The 20,301-nt window shown below is 39.3% G+C and overlaps 1 protein-coding gene across 1 annotated transcript in view; it reads right to left on the reverse strand.

Annotated features, from left to right (window-relative positions):
- Positions 1 to 12,450: 12,450 nt before the first annotated feature.
- LOC108538032 (zinc finger protein 221-like) overlaps positions 12,451 to 20,301 on the reverse strand; it is a 13,007-nt gene continuing 5,156 nt past the window's right edge. The window contains 10 exon segments of the mRNA XM_017885849.1: positions 12,451 to 12,665; positions 12,667 to 12,748; positions 12,750 to 12,814; positions 12,816 to 12,898; positions 12,901 to 13,031; positions 13,033 to 14,506; positions 14,984 to 15,076; positions 15,233 to 15,359; positions 17,485 to 17,567; positions 19,933 to 20,099. Of these exon segments, the coding sequence (XP_017741338.1) occupies positions 12,621 to 12,665; positions 12,667 to 12,748; positions 12,750 to 12,814; positions 12,816 to 12,898; positions 12,901 to 13,031; positions 13,033 to 14,506; positions 14,984 to 15,076; positions 15,233 to 15,359; positions 17,485 to 17,499 (2,115 nt within the window). The 5' untranslated portion in view covers positions 17,500 to 17,567; positions 19,933 to 20,099 and the 3' untranslated portion in view covers positions 12,451 to 12,620.

Here is a 20,301-nt window from a genome sequence, read left to right on the forward strand (position 1 = left end):
AAAAATTAGCCGGGCGTGGTGGCGGGCGCCCGTAGTCCCAGCTACTCAGGAGGCTGAGGCAGGAGAATGGCGTGAACCCGGGAGGCAGAGCTTGCAGTGAGCCGAGATCGCGTCACTGCACTCCAGCCTGAAATGTGCCATTTGACAATAAGGAGTTAGTCATTGCCAAGATGTTTGAACATTTCTCCTTTTGACTACATAGTCACACGGGTTAATGGTTGTAGGGCCTTGTGAATTACTCTGCAATGTACCAGGGTCCATCCTAATTCAGAACTGACCTCCCGTTTATTGAAACAATTGTGGATTTGTAAACTGGACATGTCTTAGAATTGATTTGGGAGATGTGATTCTGTTAGGTAATTCCAGTTGGATTTCTGTTTACCTGCAATAGAATCCTCCTGCCTATACGAATCAAGTAACAGTGTAATAGACTTCCCATCAAGTTATTTACTATGAATGCCAAGATCAACAACACAAGGTTAAGAAGCCATGCACAATGGCTGAAGCTTTCAGGTTATTCTGGTTGAGCTGGAATTTGATGCCTTGACCTCATCTTTTTCTGTCCCACTTTCTGAAGCACAAATAGGAGCAACTAGTAAATACCACTATAGTCCTTTGTTTGACTATTATGTCCTAAACTAACAAATTCATAGTAATCCAGAATCATGCCTTCTATAGGTATATGCTTGGGATTATCCAATATATTTGGCATATATTTATCACCATGTCGTGGTTTTAACAACCAATGCCTTATTTTCCACTGGAAATAAAGTCAATAGTGCCTTTAAACTAAAACAGATGAGAAATCCAATTTGAGAAAACACATAATCAATTTAGAAAACTCATTCTTAAGATTCTCTTCCTCTGGAACCATTTCTGGAACAAAGCATCTTTTGGTCAGCTTTGAAAGAGAGTAATAAAATCAATATGACATATACAAGTGATTTATTGCAAGGAACTTTCTTATGCCACTGTGGGACTGGCTAAGCAATTGCAAAAACCGAATGGCTGTACCCCAGGACGGCTCAGATGGAACACTAACTCATGGGAGGAAGATGCTACTAAAAGGTGCAATTTTTTTTTTTTTTCAAAGAAGCTTCAGCTCTACTTTTAAATAATTTCAAGCGATTCATCAGGCCCACCGACATTATCTCACATAATATCCCTACTCAAAGCCAACTGATTATGGGCTAGGTATCTACAAAATGCCTTCCACATATATATATATTAGTGCTTGATTAAATAACTAGGGACTGAAGTCTAGGCATGTTTTAATTAAAATTGATACCACACAGATCCTCAGCAGCAGAAAACTGTTTAAGGAAAAATTAATATTCAGTACACCAGGATACAGCAGGCAGTAGAAATGAGTAGAAATGAGGTTGGAGGTCAACTTATTTATACAGCCTTTAACATTAGTGTCAAATTAGGACAATCCTGTTAGGAGCAAGTATGCTTAGTGTGTTCCTAGTTTTGTAAAATTCTATACAATTGTTACCCATGTGCATATATATGCTGAACTATCCTTACCAAAATATTCATACTTCCTATCTTCCACTTTCCTTTTTAGACTTTTCTGTACCACCATGATTGTTTCCAATGTCTAGGCATTATTCTTGCAAGTAAAATGAGTGTATTTTACTATAAAATTTAAAACAACAACAAATCTATCCAGGAAGTTATTGTCATAGTGTATCAAAAAAAAAAATCCACAAATGTTGTGGCATTTAACTCAAACCTTTAAATGGATATCCTACTGATATGGCCAGAGATTAATAACTTGGGAAGCTTCCCTCATTTTTCAAACACAGAGATTGAGACTCTGCAATAATTCCCAATTATAACAGTGTGCCCAATTTCAAAGTTAACATGGTGAACTCGCCAGGGTCACACACATAAAAGGGAGACAGTCCATGCTGAGAATTGGCAAGAAATACTGGCCACACAAAAGCTCAGGTACTACATATGAAGATAGGTATTCAATATTTAGTTTTATTAGGAGTCAAATACTCATGCACTCTGTGAGACAGAAATATGAACAATTAAAAAAAATCAACTGCTCCCAGGTGTTAATGTCATCTTGTGACCAATTTGAGGACCCAGGCACACAAGAGGGTAGATGGAAGGCCCACCTATGATATTTTTTGTTATAACAAATATTTTAAAATGTAATCTGATGAGTTTTCTTTTACAAATAATTACCTTAGAGATGAACTATTATGCTATCTGGTGATAGTTTAAGGAAACTCCACAAGACTGCAGACCCTACTGTTCTGATACCATGTGCACAAAAAGTTAACAGAGCAGGCATAAGTCAGACTGCTAACTTTAAAAAGAGCTGTTCACAACACTGGCCTTTGGCTGGTGTCAAGGAACATGGGGTTTGAGAGTTACCACTTTTCAATAATGGGTAAGAGTGGTTCACCGTGCCTAAACTCTACAATGCAGCTTATTCGGAACACTTGCTCTTCTTCTTAGAGTTGGGAATCTTGGTATGCACTAGACAGATACCTATATAATAAATCTCAATAAGAACCTTTGCTGCTGGTTGCTAATGAGCTTCCACTGTAGACATTTCACAAGTAGTATCACAATTCAATGCTGGAGGAGTTAAGTCTTATGTAACACCATGCAGAGAGGACTCTGGTAAGTTTGCTTCTGGTTTCCTCTAGACAACTGCTGATGAACCATTTCCCTTTACAGATTCTGTTTTGTATCTTGTCACTGTAATATTGTTATAAGTACAACTATACTTTCAGTTATTTTAGCAAATCACAGAACCCAGAAGTAGTCTTAGGGACCTCCAATCTACTATCCAAACTGGCACAGCATGAATACAGCATCATGAAAAGATATTATTTAGAAAACTAATTATGAAAAGCTTATGAATCTCAACTAGACACTTTGAAGAATGACTTTTAACCTAATACAGTTAAGTTATACCATGGTGTATAACTATGAATTGGCACCCAAATCAGCTGTTTGTCCTAGCTGGTTCCACACACTAAGAGACTGCTGCTGTCGTGTTAAGTTCCCTGATCATGCACACCTGTTCTTCAAAGAATCTGTTTTTTTAACCTCCACAACTATATATACCCCCATTATTTCTATCACTAGGATTTGCTTGCTTCCTGACTTATGCCTAAAGCAGAATCACACACATTAGTTATGAAGGCAGTTGACCGCACTCATCAATCTGTATATCCAATGACCAGATACATTTTTTTAAATTTTGAAATATGACTCCCACATCCTTATTCCTTAATTTTGAACTGTCATATGACAATGTAGAGCAATCTTATTCAAAGTCCTTATAGGTAAGTGATTAATATTAATAAATCTTCAAATTTTTGTTCACATAGCTGCTTTGGTAAAATTGGTGTTCAATGAGAAATTTTAAAATGTGTAAAATTATAAAATGAAAAATTCCAGCAAATACTCGTTGCCAGGGAAAATGTCAGAATATTCATTCACAAACGATGTACATACACACTAAAAATAACCAAATAAACCCAGAAACACAAAGACACTTAGAAGATTACAATAGGATTTCCTAAGGCATACATTATGTTCTTTTTTTATTGTACATCTATGTCATCATTTTACTGGCTTTGTGTTATTATACGAATAAATGCACTTCACACAAATTCCTGTGGTTGAACACTTGTTCTTTCCATTTTAAAATGAAGTGACATCATCCGTGTAGTCTACTAATTTTCAGAGTTTTAATGTTGTAATTTTCTATCCTATGATTTCCAGGTCGAACAGTTGTACCTTATACATACTGCCATATGCCACTTTCCAAAAGACGTAGTCTTCTGGCCAACAATGAAGAAGAGTATGTAAATGTTACTCCTGCTCAAATAATGAATACATATGATGAAATTACCAAACTCCAACAAATTTTCTTGGTAGTTCATAGAGATGGGAAGAAAGACTGAGTAATAAGGTTGCCAAAAACTTTCCTTCGAATTTGGTAAAGCTTCTACCTGAGAAGTCTGATAAAAGAAATACTACAGCAATTAGAAGCAGTCATATTAAAGCCTGCATAGAAACACAGAACCACAAATCATGATCAATTCAAAACTTATTAAGAATTTTTTTTTTTTTTTGAGATGAAGTCTCGCTCTGTTGCCCAGGCTGGAGTACAGTGGCACAATCTTGGCTCACTGCAACCTTTGCCTCCCAGGCCCAAGCGATTCTCATGCCTGAGCCTCCCAGGTAGCTGGGATTACAGGCACACGACACCACACAAGCTAATTTTTGTATTTTTAGTAGAGATGGGGTTTCACCATATTGACCAGGCTGATCTTGAACCCTTGGCCTCAAGTGATCCACCCACCTCAGCTTCCCAAAGTGCTGGGATTACAGGAGGGAGCCACCATACCTGGCCTTTACTACAAAAATTTTTGTCAATGTAACTACATCTGCCACATTAGAAGCGTTACTGTGAGCTGGGTGTAGTGGCTCATACCTATAATTCCAGCACTTTGGGAGGCTGAGGTAGGAGGATTGCCTGAGCCTAGAAGTTCAAGACCAGTCAAGCAACATGATGAGACTGTCTCCATTCCTTAAAAATAATTTTTTAAAAGAAAAAAAAGTGTTTTACTCTGAATCCTGCCTTAAAACTTTTGAAAAAGTTTAATTGTACAATATACAGTGGTCTGTTATTACAAAATCTTTTCACCTTGTATTGTGAGAAAAAATGACAAATGATTGTTAAATTTATACTGTATACAATCAATGGAACACTAGACAGAGTCCCAAATAATAAGAATCCGACTTGAGAACAGAGGATGGGGGAAGCCAGGAGCCAAGTGGAATAAGATAATAAACAAAATAAAGTTATAGATTGCAGTGCTGAGTGTACCCTGCATTTCAACTCATGTTTCCATAAATTACGTCTTGCAGGGTTTCTCCTTTTTAATACTATTATTTATTTTTTTTCTTCAACTTTTATTTTAAGTTTAGGGGTACATGTGCAGGATGTCCAGATTTGTTACACAGGTAAGTGTGTGCCATGGTGGTTTGCTGCACAGATCAATCTATCACCTAGGTATTAAGCTGAGCATCCATTAGCTATTCTTCCTGATGTTCTCCCTCCCTCCACCCCTCCAGAGGCCCCAGTGTGTGTTGTTTCCCACCATGTGTCCATATGTTCTCATCATTCAGCTCCCACTTATAAGTGAGAACATGCAGGGTTTGGTTTCCTGTTCCTGTGTTAGTTTGCTGAGGATAACAGCTTCTAGCTTCATCCATGTCCTGGATGACCTAATTTCTTTTTATGTTTATATAGTATTCCATGGTCTATACGTATGACATTTTCTTTAACCAGATTATCATTGATGGGCATGTGGGTTGACTCTATGTCTTTATTTTGAATAGTCCTGTAATGAACATACAAGTGCATGTATCTTTCTAACAGAATGATTTATAATTTGAGGGTATATATTACAGTAATGGTATTGCAGGGTGAAATGGTATTTCTGCCTCTAAATCTTTGAGGAATTGCCACACTGTCTTCTACAATGGTTCAACTAATTTATACTCCCACTAACAATGTAAAAGCATTCCTTTTTCTCCCCAACTTTACCAACAACTGTTGCTTTTTCCTTTTTTTTTTTTTGACAGTTTCACTGTGTTGCCCAGGCTGAAGTGCAGTGGCATGACATTGACTCACTGCAAACTCTGCCTCCTGGGTTCAAGCAATTCTCATGCCTCAGCCTCCCAAGTAGCTGGGATTATAGGCGTGCACCATCACATCCAGCTAATTTTTGTATTTTTAGTAGAGACAGGGGTTCGTTTCACCATGTTGGCCAGGCTGGTCTCCAACTTCTGACCTCAAGTGATCCACCCACCTCAGCCTCCCAAAAGTGTGGGATTACAGCACTTTGAGCCACTGCACCTGGCTTTTGACTTTGTAATTGCCATTTTGACTGATGTGAGATGGTATCTCATTGTGGTTTTGATTTGCATTTCTCTAATGATAGTGATGTTGAGCTATTTTTCATGTTTGTCAGCTGCATGTATGTCTTCTTTTGAGAAGTGTCTGTTGATGTCCTTTGCACACGTTTTAATGTGTTTTTTTTTTCTCATAAATTTAAGTTCCTTGTAGACTCTGGATATTAGACCTTTGTCAGATGGACAGGTTGCAAAGATTTTCTCCCATTCTGTAGGTTGTCTGTTCACCCTGATAATAGTTTCTTTTGGTGTGCAGAAGCTCTTTAGTTTAATTAGATCCTATTTGTCAAATTTTGCTTTTGTTGCAATTGCCTTTGGTGTTTTCATCATGAAAACTTTGCCTGTCCCTATGTCCTGGATGGTATTGCCTAGATTTTCTTCTGGAGTTTTTATAGTTTTGGGCTTTATAAGTTTTCAATCCATCTTAATTTTTGTATAATGTGTAAGGAAGAGGTCCAGTTTAAATTTTCTGCACATGGCTAGCCAGTTCTCCCAGCACCATTTATTAAATAGGGAACCATTTCCCCATTGCTTGTTTTTGTCAGGTTTGTTGAAGATCAGTTGGTTGTAGGTGCGTAGTCTTACTTCTGAGTTCTCTGTTCTGTTCCATTTGTCTATGTGTCTGCTTTTGTTCCAGTACCATGCTGTTTTGGTTACCGTGGCCTTGGAGTATGGTTTGAAGTTGGGTTGTGTGATGCCTCCAGCTTTGTTCTTTTTTGCTTAGAATTGTCTTGGCTATTTGGGCTATTCTTTGGTTCCATATGAATTTTTAAATAGGTTTTTTTTTCTAAATCTGTGAAGAATGTTAATGGTAGTTTAATGGGAATAGCATTGAATCTATAAATTACTTGGGGCAGTATGGCCATTTCACAATGTTGATTCTTCCTATCCAGGATCATGAAATGTTTTTCCATTTGTGTCCTCTCTGGTTTCTTTAAGCAGTGGTTTGTAGTTCTCCTTGAAGGGGTCCTTTACTTCCCTTGTTAGGTGTATTCCTAGGTGTCTTATCCTTTTTGTGGCAATTGTGAATGGGAGTTCATTGATGATTAGGCTCTCTGCTTGCCTGTTGTTGGTGTATAGGAATGCTAGTGATTATGCACATTGATTTTGTATCCTGAGACTTTACTGAAGTTGTTTATCAGCTTAAGCTTTTGGGCTGAGACGATCTGGTTTTCTAGATATAGCATCATGTCATCTGCAAACAAAGATATTTTGACTTCCTCTCTTTCTATTTGAATACCTTTATTTCTTTCACTTGTCTGTCTGGACTGGCCAGAACTTCCAATACTGTGTTAAATAGAAGTGGGAAAGGGTGCGGGGGGAGGGGGGGTCCTTGTCTTGTGCCAGTTTTCATGAGGAATGATTACAGCTTTTGCCCCTTCAGTATGATATTGGCTGTGAGTTTGTAATCTATGGCTCCTCTTATTTTGAGGTATGTTCCTTCAGTACCTAGTATACACAGTTTTTAGCATGACGGGATGCTGAATTTTATCAATGGCCTTTTCTGCATCTATGGAGATAATCATGTGATTTTTGTCTTTGGTTCTGTTTATGTGATGAATCTCATTTATTGATTTGTGTATGCTGAACCAACCTTGCATCCTGGGAGGAAACCAACTTGATTGTGGTGGATAAGCTTTTTGATGTGCTGTTGGATTCACTTTGCCAGTATTTTGAGGATTTTTGGATTGATAGTCATCAGGGATATTAGCCTGAAGTTTTCTTTTTTTATCTCTGCCAGGTTTTGGTATCAGGATGATGCTGGCCTCATAAAAATGAGTTAAGGAGGAATCCCTCCTTTTCAATTGTTTGGAATAGTTTCAGTAGAAATGGTACAAGCTTTTTTGTACCTCTGGTAGAATTCAGGTGTAAATTTGTCTGATCCTGGGCTGGTTTTTTTTTTTTTTTTTTTTGGTAGATTATTACTGCCTCAATTTCAGAAGTCGTTATTGGCCTATTCAGGGATTCAATTTCTTCCAGGTTCAGCCTTGGGAGGATGTATGTGTCCAGAAATTTATACATTTTTTTCTAGATTTTCTAGTTTATGTGCAGAGAGGTATTATAGTATTCTCTGATGGTTCCTTGTATTTCTGTGACGTCAGTGGTGATATCCCCCTTATCATTTCTGATTGTATTGGATTCATCTCTCTTTTCTTCTTTATTTAGCTACCAGTCTCTTAAATTTTTTTTCAAAAAACTACCTCCTGGATTTGTTAATTTTTGAAAGATTTTTTGTGTCTCTATCTCCTTCAGCTCTGCTCTGATCTTATTTCCTGTATTCTGCTAACTTTGGGGTTTGTTTGTTTTTGGTTCTCTATTTTAGTTGTTATGTTAGGTTGTTAACTTGAGATCTTTCTAGCATTTTGATGTGGGTATTTAGTGCTATTAATTTCCATCTTAACACTTCTTTAGCTGCATCCCAGAGATTCTGGTACATTGTGTCTTTATTCTCATTATAGTTGCAAATAATTTTTTGATTTATGCCTTAATTTCAGTATTTACCTGGGAGTCATTGAGAAGCAGGTTATTCAATTTCCACATAGTTGTGCGGTTCTGAGTTAATTTTTTATTTTAATTTTTGGGGGTGAACTTTTAATCTTGAGTTCAATTTGATCATGCTATGGTCTGAGAGACTGTTATGATTTCAGTTCTTTTGCACTTGCTGAGGAGTGTTTACTTCCGATTATGTGACCAATTTTTAAGTGCCATGTGGCAATGAGAAAAATGTATATTCTGTTGTTTTGGAGTGGAGAGTTCTGCAGATATCTATCAGGTCTGCTCAATCCAGAGCTGAGTTAAGGTCTTCAATATCTTTGTTAATTTTCTATCTCAATGATCTAATATTGTCAGTGGAGTACTGAAGTCTCCCACTACTACCCCGTGGGAGTCTAAGTCTCTTTGTAGGTCTCTAAGAACTTACTTTATGAATGTGGGTCCTCTGCTATTGGGTTCGTATATATATTTAGAATAGTTAGCTCTTTCTGTTGAACTCTTTGCCATTATGTAATGCCTTGCTTTATTTTTTTTTTTACCTTTGTTGGTTTAAAGTTTGTCAAAAATTAGGATTGTGACTCCTGCTTTTTTCTGATTTCCATTTTCTTCGTAAATTTTCCTCCATCCCTTTATTTTGAGCCTATGTGTGTCTTTGCACATGTGATGGGTCTCTTGAAGACAGCATATCAATTGGTCTTGGCTCTTTATCCAACTTGCACTTCTGTGTCTTTCAATTGGGGCATTTAGCCTATTTACATTTGATATTAGTATCGTTACATGGGAATTTGATCCTGCCATCAAGATGCTAGCCGGTTATTTTGCAGACTTGTTTATGTGGTTGCTTTATAGTGTCATTGGTTCTGTGTATTTCAGTGTATTTTCATAGCGGCTGGTAATGTTTTTTTTTTCTTTCCATATTTAGTGCTTCCTTCAGGAACTCTTACAAGGCAGGCCTGGTGGTGATGAATTCTCTCAGCATTTGCTTGTCTGAAAAGGATCTTATTTCTTTGCACATAAGGCTTACTTTGGCCAGATATTAAATTCTGGCTAAGAATTCTTTAAGAATGCTGAATATTGACCCCCAATATCTTCTGGCTTGTAGGGTTTCCACTGAGAGGTCTGCTGTTAGTCTGATGGGCTTCCCTTTTTAGGTGACCTGACCTTTCATTCTCTCTGACTGCCCTTTACATTTTTTCTTTAATTTTGACCTTGGAGAATCTGATGATTATGTGTCTTGGGGTTGATCTTCTCATGGAGTATCTTACTGGGGTTCTCTGCATTTCCTGAATTTGAATGTTGGCCTGTCATGCTAGGTTTGGAAAGTTCTCCTGGATAACATCCTAAAGTATGTTTCCAACTTGTTTCCATTATCTCCATCTCTTTCAGGTTCCCCAGTCAGTCATGTGTTCAGTCTTTTTACATAACTCCATATTATTTTTTCAGAGGTTTTGTTCATTACTCTTCATTCTTTCTCTATTCTTCTCTGCCCGTCTATGTCAGAAAGATAGTCTTCAAGCTCTGAGTCTCTTTCCTCTTCTTGGTCTATTCTACTATTGATACTTGTGATTGCATTAAGTTCTTGTGTTGTTTTTGGCTCCATCAGGTCAGTTATGTTCCTCTCTAAACTGGCTATTCTGGTTATCAGCTCTTGTATTGTTTTATCATTGATTCTTGGCTTCTTTGCATTGGGTTATGACATGCTCCTTTAGCTCAGCAAAGTTCATTATTACCCACGTTCTGAAGCCTACTTCTGTCAATTCAGTCATCTCAGCCTCAGCCCAGTTCTGTGCCTTTGCTGGAGAGGTGCTGCAGTCATTTGGAGAAGAGGCACTCTGGCTTTTTGAGTTTTCAGCATTTTTTTGTGTTGATTTTATCATCTTTGTGGGCTTATCTACCTTCAATCTTTGAGGTTGGTGACCTTTGAATGGGGTTTTTGTGGGGTCGTTTTGTTGATGTTCTTGTTGTTTACTGCTTGTTTTCTTTTAACAGTCAAGCCACTGACTGTTAGCAACTGTAGGGCTGCCACAGTTTGCTGGGGTCTGCTCAAGACCCTAGTTGCCTCAGTTTTTCCTGTGCCTGGAGATATCACCAGTGAAAGCTACAAAACAGCAAAGATGGCAGCCTTCTCCTTCCTTTGGAAGCTCTGTCCCAGGGCGGTACTGACCTGTTGCTGGCCTGAAGATTCCTGTAAGAAGTGTCTAGAGACTCCTGTTGGGAGGTCTCACCCAGTCAGGAGGAACAGGATCAGGGACCTACTTACAGAAGCAGTCTGGCTGCTTTTGGTACAGCAGGTGTGCTGCGCTGGGGGAGGACCCTTCCTCATCCAGATTGCCCAGACTCTCCAAACAAGCAGGCTGGAACAGCTTTGTCAACTGAACCATAGAGACAGTGGTCGCCTCTCCCCTGGGAGCTCCATCCCAGACAGAGTTTAGATTTCTGTCAGTATAAGCCTGGCTGAAGTGACTGAAAGCCCCCCTACAGGGAAGCACCACACAGTGGGGAGGAATGGATCAGGGTCCTACTTAAAGAACCAGTCTGGGCCAGGTGCAGTGAGTCATGCCTGTAATTCTAGCACTTTGGGAGGCCAAGGCAGGCGGATCATCTTAAGTCAGGAGTTCAACACCAGCCTGGTCAACACGGTGAAACCCTGTCTCTATGAAAAACGCAAAAATTAGCTAGGTGTGGTGGTACCTGACTGTAATCCCAGGTACTTGGGAGGCTGAGGCAGAAGAATTGCTTGAACCCAAGAGATGGAGGTTGCCATGAGCCAAGAGCATGCCACTGCACTCCAGTCTGAGCAACGGAGTGATACTCCCTCTCAAAAAAAAAAAAAAAAAAAAGCAGTTCGGGCATGATCTGGCAAAGCAGGTGTGCTGTGTTGGGCAGGAGGATCCTCTCCTTGTCCAGACAACCTGGTCTCTAAAGAGGTGGCAGGCTGGAACACTGAGTCGACTGAACCACAGAAATGGTGGCCAGTCTTCCCCTCAGGAGCTCCCTCCTATTTCAGGCCGAAGCCTGTTGCTGTTGGTTGGTTGGAATTCCAAGTCAGTGGGTTTTGTGAGGTGCCATGGAGGTGGGGCCCACAGAATGTTGCTGCCTGACTCCCTGGATTCAGCCCCCTTCCTACAGGAATATAAGGATGAATCTGCCATCTTGCCAGGAATTCTGGGGCTGGAGCATGTAAACCTCCTGGGTCTCTGTGTATGCCTGAGAGGCTGCTCTGCCAAAACTCCACACAGCTCTGTGTATCGAACCCAAGGCCCTGGTGGCATGGGCTCACAAGGACATATCCTGACCCATGGGTTGCAAGGATCTTTGAGTAACATGGTTTCCTGGGCAGGGTCATACAATCACTCACTGCTTCCCTTGGGTGGGGTGAGGGTTCCTTTGGCTCCATGCCACACCGGGTGGGCCTTCACTTCACCCTGCTTTTCTTCCATTCTCTGTGGGCTGAATTGATTGCCTAGTCAGTCCCAATGAGATAACCTAGGTATTTCTGTTGAAGGTGCTGAATTCACTTGTCATTTTCATTCCTCTCTATGAGTACCGTGAACCACAGCTGCCTCTAATTGGCCATCTTGGTCCATCCCCAGTTTCCTCTTTTAGATACAATTTTGAAATATGTTTTCTCCTTTTGATCCTTTAATATCACGTCTCTGACATTTCTAAGATATGAAGCCCAGCTAAAGCTCTTTCTACATCTCTTACATGTACCAAACACACATACAAAGTTCCAATCAGTGTTAAGGTTGTGAAGATTCTGCAGCAAAGATACATACAGTTTACATTCTAGCTGACATCAATTTTGACATGTCCATCATTAGAGATTTGTAAATGCCTGAACAAACTCCTATTCTTTCTAAGGCCTGTCTCTTGAATAACTATAATTGCCAAACTTCTGAATGAAGCCCCAACTTACAAAGGTTCTGTGCTACAGTGGTTGTAAAACTACATGGGTATGCTGAACTATGGCTGAAACACTGACTTTAACTATTTTCCCTCTTGAGACTGTATGAAATGTATCATCAGCATGGATTCTGTAATAAGCTATGAGATACGAACTCAAACTGAAGTGCTTACCACATGTATCAAATTTTTAATGTTTCTCCCATTGTTAACTCTCCAATGAGCTTGTAGTTGAGAAGACTATCACAGACATCACATTACTAAGGTTTCTCTTGAAAGTGAACACTCTGATGAAGCTGAAGACTTTGAGGCATAACTGAAGCACATGGCAATCTCCCCAAACTTCCATGGTTTCTCTACAATATGGACCCTCTGATGCATATCAAGTCAAGTGCCTGTTGTAGTACATCCCATACTCCTCACATTTATATGGATTATCTCCACCGTGGACTTTTTTCTTGGTCTTTAAGATATGATCTATGTTCAAAGCTCTTTCTATAGTTCTCATGTTTGAATGGTTTTTCTCTGCTGTGGAAAATCGATGGGTCAGATGAATTGAGGCCCAGCCAAAGCCCTTCCCACACTTCTCACACCTGTACGGCTTTTTTTCCACATAGACTTTCTGATGTAAATGGTGCTGTGAATTCTGAGTAGATCTCTTCCCACACTCCACATTTCAATGGCTTTTCTCCACTGTGGAGTCTCTGATGTTTCAAAAGACATGAAGCCCAGCCAAAGCTCTTTCCACATTCCTTACAATTATAGGGTCGCTCTCCCCTGTGGACCCTCTGGTGCATGTCAAGATTAAATTTACTGTTGTACCCCTTCTCACACTGCTCACATTTGTATAGCTTTTCTCCAGTATGGCATGTCTGATGGGAATGAAGTTGTGAACTCTGAGTAAATCTCTTTCCACACTCTTCACATTTGAAAGGTTTTTCTCCACTGTGGAGTCTCCGATGTTTCAAAAGACAGGAGGCCCAGCCAAAGCTCTTCCCACATTCCTTACAATTATAGGGTCTCTCACCTGTGTGGACCCTCTGGTGAAACTCAAGATCCAACCTCCTTTTATAGCCCTTACCACACTCCTCACACTTATATGGCTTTTCTCCGTTGTGGGATCTCTGATGGGAAGATCGTTGTGAATTTGTATAAAATCCTTTCCCACATTCTTCACATTTGAAGGGTTTTTGTCCACTGTGGACTCGCTGATGGTTCAAAAGACATGAGGACCACCTGAAGGTCTTCCCACATTCTTTACAATTATATGGTTTCTCTCCTGTGTGGACCATCTGATGCTTACAAAAATCTCGCCTACAAATGAAGCCTTTTCCACACTGCTCACATTTGTATGGCTTCTCTCCTATGTGGACCATGGAATGACTATTAAGTGCTGATCTCTGACGAAAATTCTTGCCACATGTATCACATCTGAATGGTTTTTCTCCTGTGTGAACCATGGAATGCCTATTAAGTCTTGATCTAACACGGAAGCTCTTACCACATATATCACATTTGAATGGCTTCTCCCCAGTATGGATTCTCTGATGTTCCTGAAGCTGTGAATCGTGAATGAAGGCTTTCCCACATTCCTCACAATTATAAGGCTTCTCTCCTGTGTGTAACTTGCAATGAACATTAAGTGCTGATCTACTATGGAAGCCTTTCCCACACTGCTCACATTTGAATGGTTTCTCTCCAGTATGGACCTTCTGATGAGTTTGAAGATGTGAGCTCTGATTAAATTCCTTACCACACACATCACACTTATAGTGTTTTTCTCCCATATGGACTCTTTGATGAGTACGAAGGGCTGAGATGTAACAGAAGCTTTTTCCACACTCATCACATGTATGAGACTTCTCTCCTGAGTGCAATTGTTGATGAAGATCAAAGACAGAAACATCACTGAAGCACTGTTTACATTCATTACACTGGTAAGATTTCTGTTGCACATGACTTATAGATAGTCCTGCCTCAGTCTGGCAGAGGACATCACCTTCTATGAATAACTCAGAGCTGTTCCTTATGGAGTCTTGAGACCTGGTTAGGTCACTTGCAATTTGTTCCCATATTTGCTGACAGGACCACTCTTCATGTGGTCCTGCTTCTGGAACAGTCTCCATCTCAATTTGGATCTTCCCTCCTAAAAAGACACAGAATTAATATATGTGGGCAAGTGAAGCCCTGTTCAATGTTTTCAAGATTTCACATAAGACACGGCAATAAACTTTAATGAATACAGGAAACATCAAGTTCATGTTTTCCGAGTCCACTATGGTCTTTGGTTTTCAAGACACCAATTTAGAACTACATCACATCTCATACGTAAAATCCTTGGTAGAAACAAAATACTGAATTAAATAATTAATAACATACACACATTTAACCTGTTACTAATTCTGGTAAATTTCCCAGTCTAAAATCTTGCATAATAAATTATGAAACTAATAAAATATGAACATGAATAATGAACCCAAAGGAACTTTAAAGAAGAAAGGCAGTTGCAATAATTCAGGAAAGCAGTTTGGGAATTTAGACCAGGGTGATGGAAATAGGCATGGACAGAAGTAAAACAGATGGAAGAGTCATGTACAAGTATGCACAGTTGCTTGGTTCTGACCTGAATTCCCTTCTCTTTGGCTTGTTGTCTTCATCATCCACAACTTTTCCTTCCTTAAGAAGTGGAAAGTATCTTGGTGGAATGGTTGATTCCCTGTGAACATGCAGTGACATGCTTAATTCCAACCCACTGTAGGTAATATCTAGGGAAATTTTACTGGAAATTTAGATTCCCAATGCATACTCAAACTTGGAATACAAAGCCACTCCTGGGGCCTAATATTCTGTTACAGAGGGTGTCTGTCCTCACCTACTGAGAGCAGGTTCCTGAAGTTCTCTAGCATCACGTCTCGGTACAGCTTCCTCTGGGCAGAGTCCAGCAGCCCCAGCTCATCCTCAGTGAAGACCACAGCCACATCTTTGAAGGTCACTGCCTCCTAAAATATCCAACATACAAAACCTAAATCTTATGACCAATGATTATTCAAAGAAGGGTGGCACGAAGTAGGCAAAGGGGACAGGTGTGGTAAGTTGTCCTAGATCTTGAGGGATGTAGGTCAACATACAGATTTCCCACTCATTCTGCCTATATCCAGACAATGACACACACTGATTTTCATGAGATCCATCAGAAGTGCAATGATATAAAAGAAGTCCTGTACTTTTACTTTGTTCACTCATTGAGTCTACTTGTAACCAGCCCTCTAGGACTCTAAATGCTGCCTCCTGGGCTTCAGGTATTTAGGTTTTAGTGAGTTGCCAATTGCCTCAGTAACATTCAGCAATTTAGTCCCAACTTTGATGATGTCCATTGTCTTCCTCTCTTCTGTTGTCTTCCTTTCATACTCGAACTGTGGATGCTGTAACTTTTCTTTACTGTCAGACTAACCAGTTTATGGTGACCTGTGTGGGATAGCTATGCAGTACATCCTTTATACTCTCAAGGCACAAACTACATACATTAGTTGCAGCATTCAATGTCATGATATGGAACCATCATGCCTCAGAGCACATCCCAAAGCTCTGTACCTTCCTAGACATGTGGCTTTGGACAAGCTCACCTACATGCATTAGTTTCCTGTCTGTATAATGATTTTTCACCTGGTATAGTTTTCTCAAGGATTAAAGAAGGAAATATATATAGCATTGGGAAAACTGTGTGGCAAAGACTAAGTATTTAATAAATATTATCTAATTTTATTATTTTTAATTATAACTGTCCTTATTGCTATTTATTTCATCTCGCTTCATATCTGCATAGTATTCCAGGGCAAAATGATCTTTTATTTAAATAATGAATACTTCATATTAAATATTTTCATTATCAATCCTGTAAAGAAAATAATTTTATATAGACTTTATTCTCCTGATTATTTAAAATGTCAAATGAAAATTAGAATGTCAATAAACACATTTAAAATTTGATCACATAATTTCATACTTTCTTCCAAATTTTTTTACCTACTTCCCACTCTTTCCAGTGAACACAAGTACCCTTATTCTCCTTATGATGGTTAAGAGCAGGTTGTAAATATTCCCATGGTTTTAGTAATCTGATTAGGAAGAAGAATTCATTGTATTAATATCATTCTCACTTATCTGATTATAAATGAGCAGAATGGCTAACATTCCTGACCTTGGTTGCCTGTGTGAATCTGAGCAGATCTCTCATATTTGATGAGTTTAAGAGGAACAAGAGACCAAAATCTGCATTCCGCTTCTCTGAATAAATATAGTAACAGAACACAGTGACTGGCCAATCTTCCAGTATCATTGGACATTTGAAATGAAGGTACTTACTACTTTGATAAAACTGCTTACTCCATAAAGGAATAAGAAGAGACCAATAAATAACATGCATACAAGGTATGACTGAGGTATGGCAAACACTGAATCTAGCCCTTCCTGTGTGAAAGCTCCAATAACAATATTTGTGGGAAGTGGCAGTCAGAGCCTGATGTGCTGTGCCCTGTTGAAATAATCTATCATCTATAAAACAGCCAGTGTGATACATGTCAAAAGTATCCTATCTTGTTTTCAGAATTAATTTTGGGGGGAAGGGGTTATATATAGGAAAGCTGTCGCAGCAGTATTGCTTAAAACAGTAAAATTCCGAAACCACCTAAATGTCTATGAGTGTGAGGTAGTTAAAAATAAGAAGGTACATTAATTCAGTGGGACTATGATACCAATGTAAAACTGGAACATTATATAATATATAAAATGAGCACAATTTTAAATTAGAGGTATATCATCAATACAAATACAGTTAAGAATGTACATGATGAAGAATGTAACAGCTAATTTGTGATCAGAGAAGAAGTGAAGTGAAAGAATTATCCATTCCTACTATTTTCTCTACTGCAGAAAATAAATTATATAAGAAAACAAGAACTAAAACCAAATGGAAAGTCAACTCAAAAGCAACAAAGGAAGCATCTGGCAAACAAAATGCCCTCAAATGCTTGTTGTTCTCCTTGAGTGTTCCCAAGACAGATAAAAATGTGACAATATAAATGGTAAGATGGAATTTTAACAGCAAGAGAGGCAAGCCCTACTCACTTTGAATGTGGTCATTTTTCCTTCTACTTCAGGGAATTTGCAGAGTCCTGAACGAAGCAGTTCAAGTGAAGGTGAAATCGTGCCTGGAAAATGCCAGGAAAGGCAGAAAAACAGACATGAAAGGGTGACTAGGAATGCCACCCATCAACACAGATAAGTATTTTCAATTAGTGCATGAATGTTCGTAGCAGCATTACTCATATCCCCAAACTGCAAACAAGCAAAATGCCCTCCTATAGGTAAATGAATAGACAAATCATGGCATATCCATACAAACAGAATTTTATTTGGAAATTCAAAGGAGTGAAGAACTGGCTCATGCTACAACATGCATGAACCTTGGAAACATTATGCTAAGTTAAAGAAGCCAGTCACAAAACCCCATGGATTGTAAAATTCAGTTTTATAAAATATACAGAGTAGGCAAATGTATATATAGAGAAAGGTTAGTGGTTGCTCCAGATTTGAGGTGAGAATGAGGTTTAACTGTACATAAGCATAAGGAGTCCAACTGGGGGGCAAAAATGATCTAAACTGAATTGTGATGATAGTTACACCACTCTTCAAAGTTCCTGAAGATTATTAAATTGTAAGCCCGAAATGGGTAAATTCTATGACATGTAAAATACACCTCAATAAAGTCAGAAATAATAATGATTAATCTACATGTTATTTAACTGGATTCTCCATCCATATTGATAGAATATTTATAGTTGAAGAAACTGATGAATAAATTGGGAAGAAGTGGAAGCTAATCTTTATAGGAGAATGCCCACTAATAATGTATCTCCCATAAGAAACGTTTTTATTTTCAAAATTTAATTAAAAGTAACCGTTCAGTGGAAAAATCTAAAAGACATCATCTTAGCCAAGTGAACAAAGTTGAGATCTCCAATGAAGGGAAAAACAGACATCATTTGGCCCCTGTTATGACACCTCAACACTTCTGTGGTATCCACACCAACAATGCATAATCTGAACCTAAACATGAAATACATAAATCCCAAATGACTATCTTTCTATAAAATACTTTGCGTATATACTTCAAGGATGTCAAGAATAAAAAGGCAAAGGCTGTTGAATCTTTCCAGATTAAAGAAGACTACAGAAATGTGACACCTAAAAGCAGGACATAAAATTGGACTTTGGAATGGGGGATGGGAGAAAACAGTTACAAGAACTTTAAAAAGTACAACAAATTTAAATATGGGACTTTGGATAGAAAAGATGATGATGTCTAGCCATATCTAACAGGTAACAGAATTAACTAATATTGGTAGTCTTTTAATTGATATCTAGTATTTAATAGTGATATTATTTAATATTATATCTAGTAATACCTAGCATGTTATATGAAACTCTATAGCCAGCACTTCCTAAATGTCTCTTACCAAGACACTCCATGATCACCTTGGTATATGGGCTTCCTTGCTGCAGAAAGCTACAATAAGTTGTTTCTCATGATAAGTTTGTTCCCAGTGGTATTTGGCTGATGGGTGTTAACAAAGCAAAATACAAAAAGTAAATAATTGGAAAATTTGGGTAAAGAGCATATGAAGAGTCAGATGCTGTGGCTTGAGCCTGTAATCCCAGCTACTTGGGAGGCTGAGGCAGGAGGATAGCTTGAGTCTAGGAGTTAAAGGCTGCAGCGAGTTAGGATTGTGCTACTGTACTCCAGCCAAGGCTCTTAAAGCTCCAACATAATCCTTGACTCCATGTCCCACATCCTGGTATAAGGGATAGACTCCCAAAGCCTTGGGCAGCCAAGTGACATGACTGAGCAGTTGTTTCAGGACCACATCTCAGGGGGCAGTGGTCCCCTTCCCACAGATCCATTAGGCAGTGCCCTAGTGGGGACTCTGTGGGGAGCCCTCACATTTCCCTTTGGCACTACCCTGGTAGAGGTTCTCTGTGGGGGCTCCACTCCTGTGGCAGGCTTCTGACTGGGATCCCAGGCTTTCTCATACATCCTCTGAAATCTAGGTAGAAGTTGCCAAGCCTCCTTCATGCTTGCAGTCTGAGCATCTGCAGCCTTAACACAATGCGGAAACCACCACAATAACCAAGGCTTGAACCCTCTGGAGCTGCAACCCAAGCTGCGCCTGGGGCACTCTCAGCTGAGGCTGGAGCCAGAGTGGCTGGATTCAGGGCACAGTGTCTTGAGGCTGCTCAGGGCAGTGGGGCCCTGGGCCTGGCCCTTGGAACCATTCTTTTCTCCTAGGCCTCTGGGTCTGTGATGGGAAGGACTTTCCAGAAGACTTCTGAAATGTCTTCCAGGTATTTTTCCCATTGTCTTAGATATCACCACTTGGCTTTCTGTTAGTCATGCAAATCTCTTTTGCAAGTGGTTGTTCCAAAGCCCACATGTATTCCTCTTCTAAAAATGCTTTTTCTTTCTCTACCAAATGGCCAGGCTGCATATTTTCCAAACTTTTATAATCTGCTTACCTTTTAAATATAAATTCCAACTTTAAGTCGTTTCTTTGCTCCCATATACAGTTGTAGGCTGTTTGAAGCAGTGAAGCAGCCAGGTCACTTCTTGAATGCTTTGCTGCTCAGAAATTTCTTTTGCCAGGTGCCCTAGTTATCACTCTTAAGTTCAAGCTTCCAGAAATCTGTAGGGCATGAACACAAAGCAGCAAAGTTCTTTGCTAGGGCATAACATGGGTGACCTCTACTCCAGTTCCCAATCACTTCCTCATTTCCATCTGAGATCTCATCAGCCTGGACTTCATTGTCCATATCCCTACCAGCATTTTGGTCACAACCATTTAATCTGTCTGTAAGAAGTTACCATGGCTCAGTGAAAAGCCAAAA

Source organism: Rhinopithecus bieti, unplaced genomic scaffold, assembly GCF_001698545.2.
Source record: "Rhinopithecus bieti isolate Rb0 unplaced genomic scaffold, ASM169854v2 scaffold_15643, whole genome shotgun sequence".
In the NCBI taxonomy this organism is placed as follows: Eukaryota; Metazoa; Chordata; class Mammalia; order Primates; family Cercopithecidae; genus Rhinopithecus; species Rhinopithecus bieti.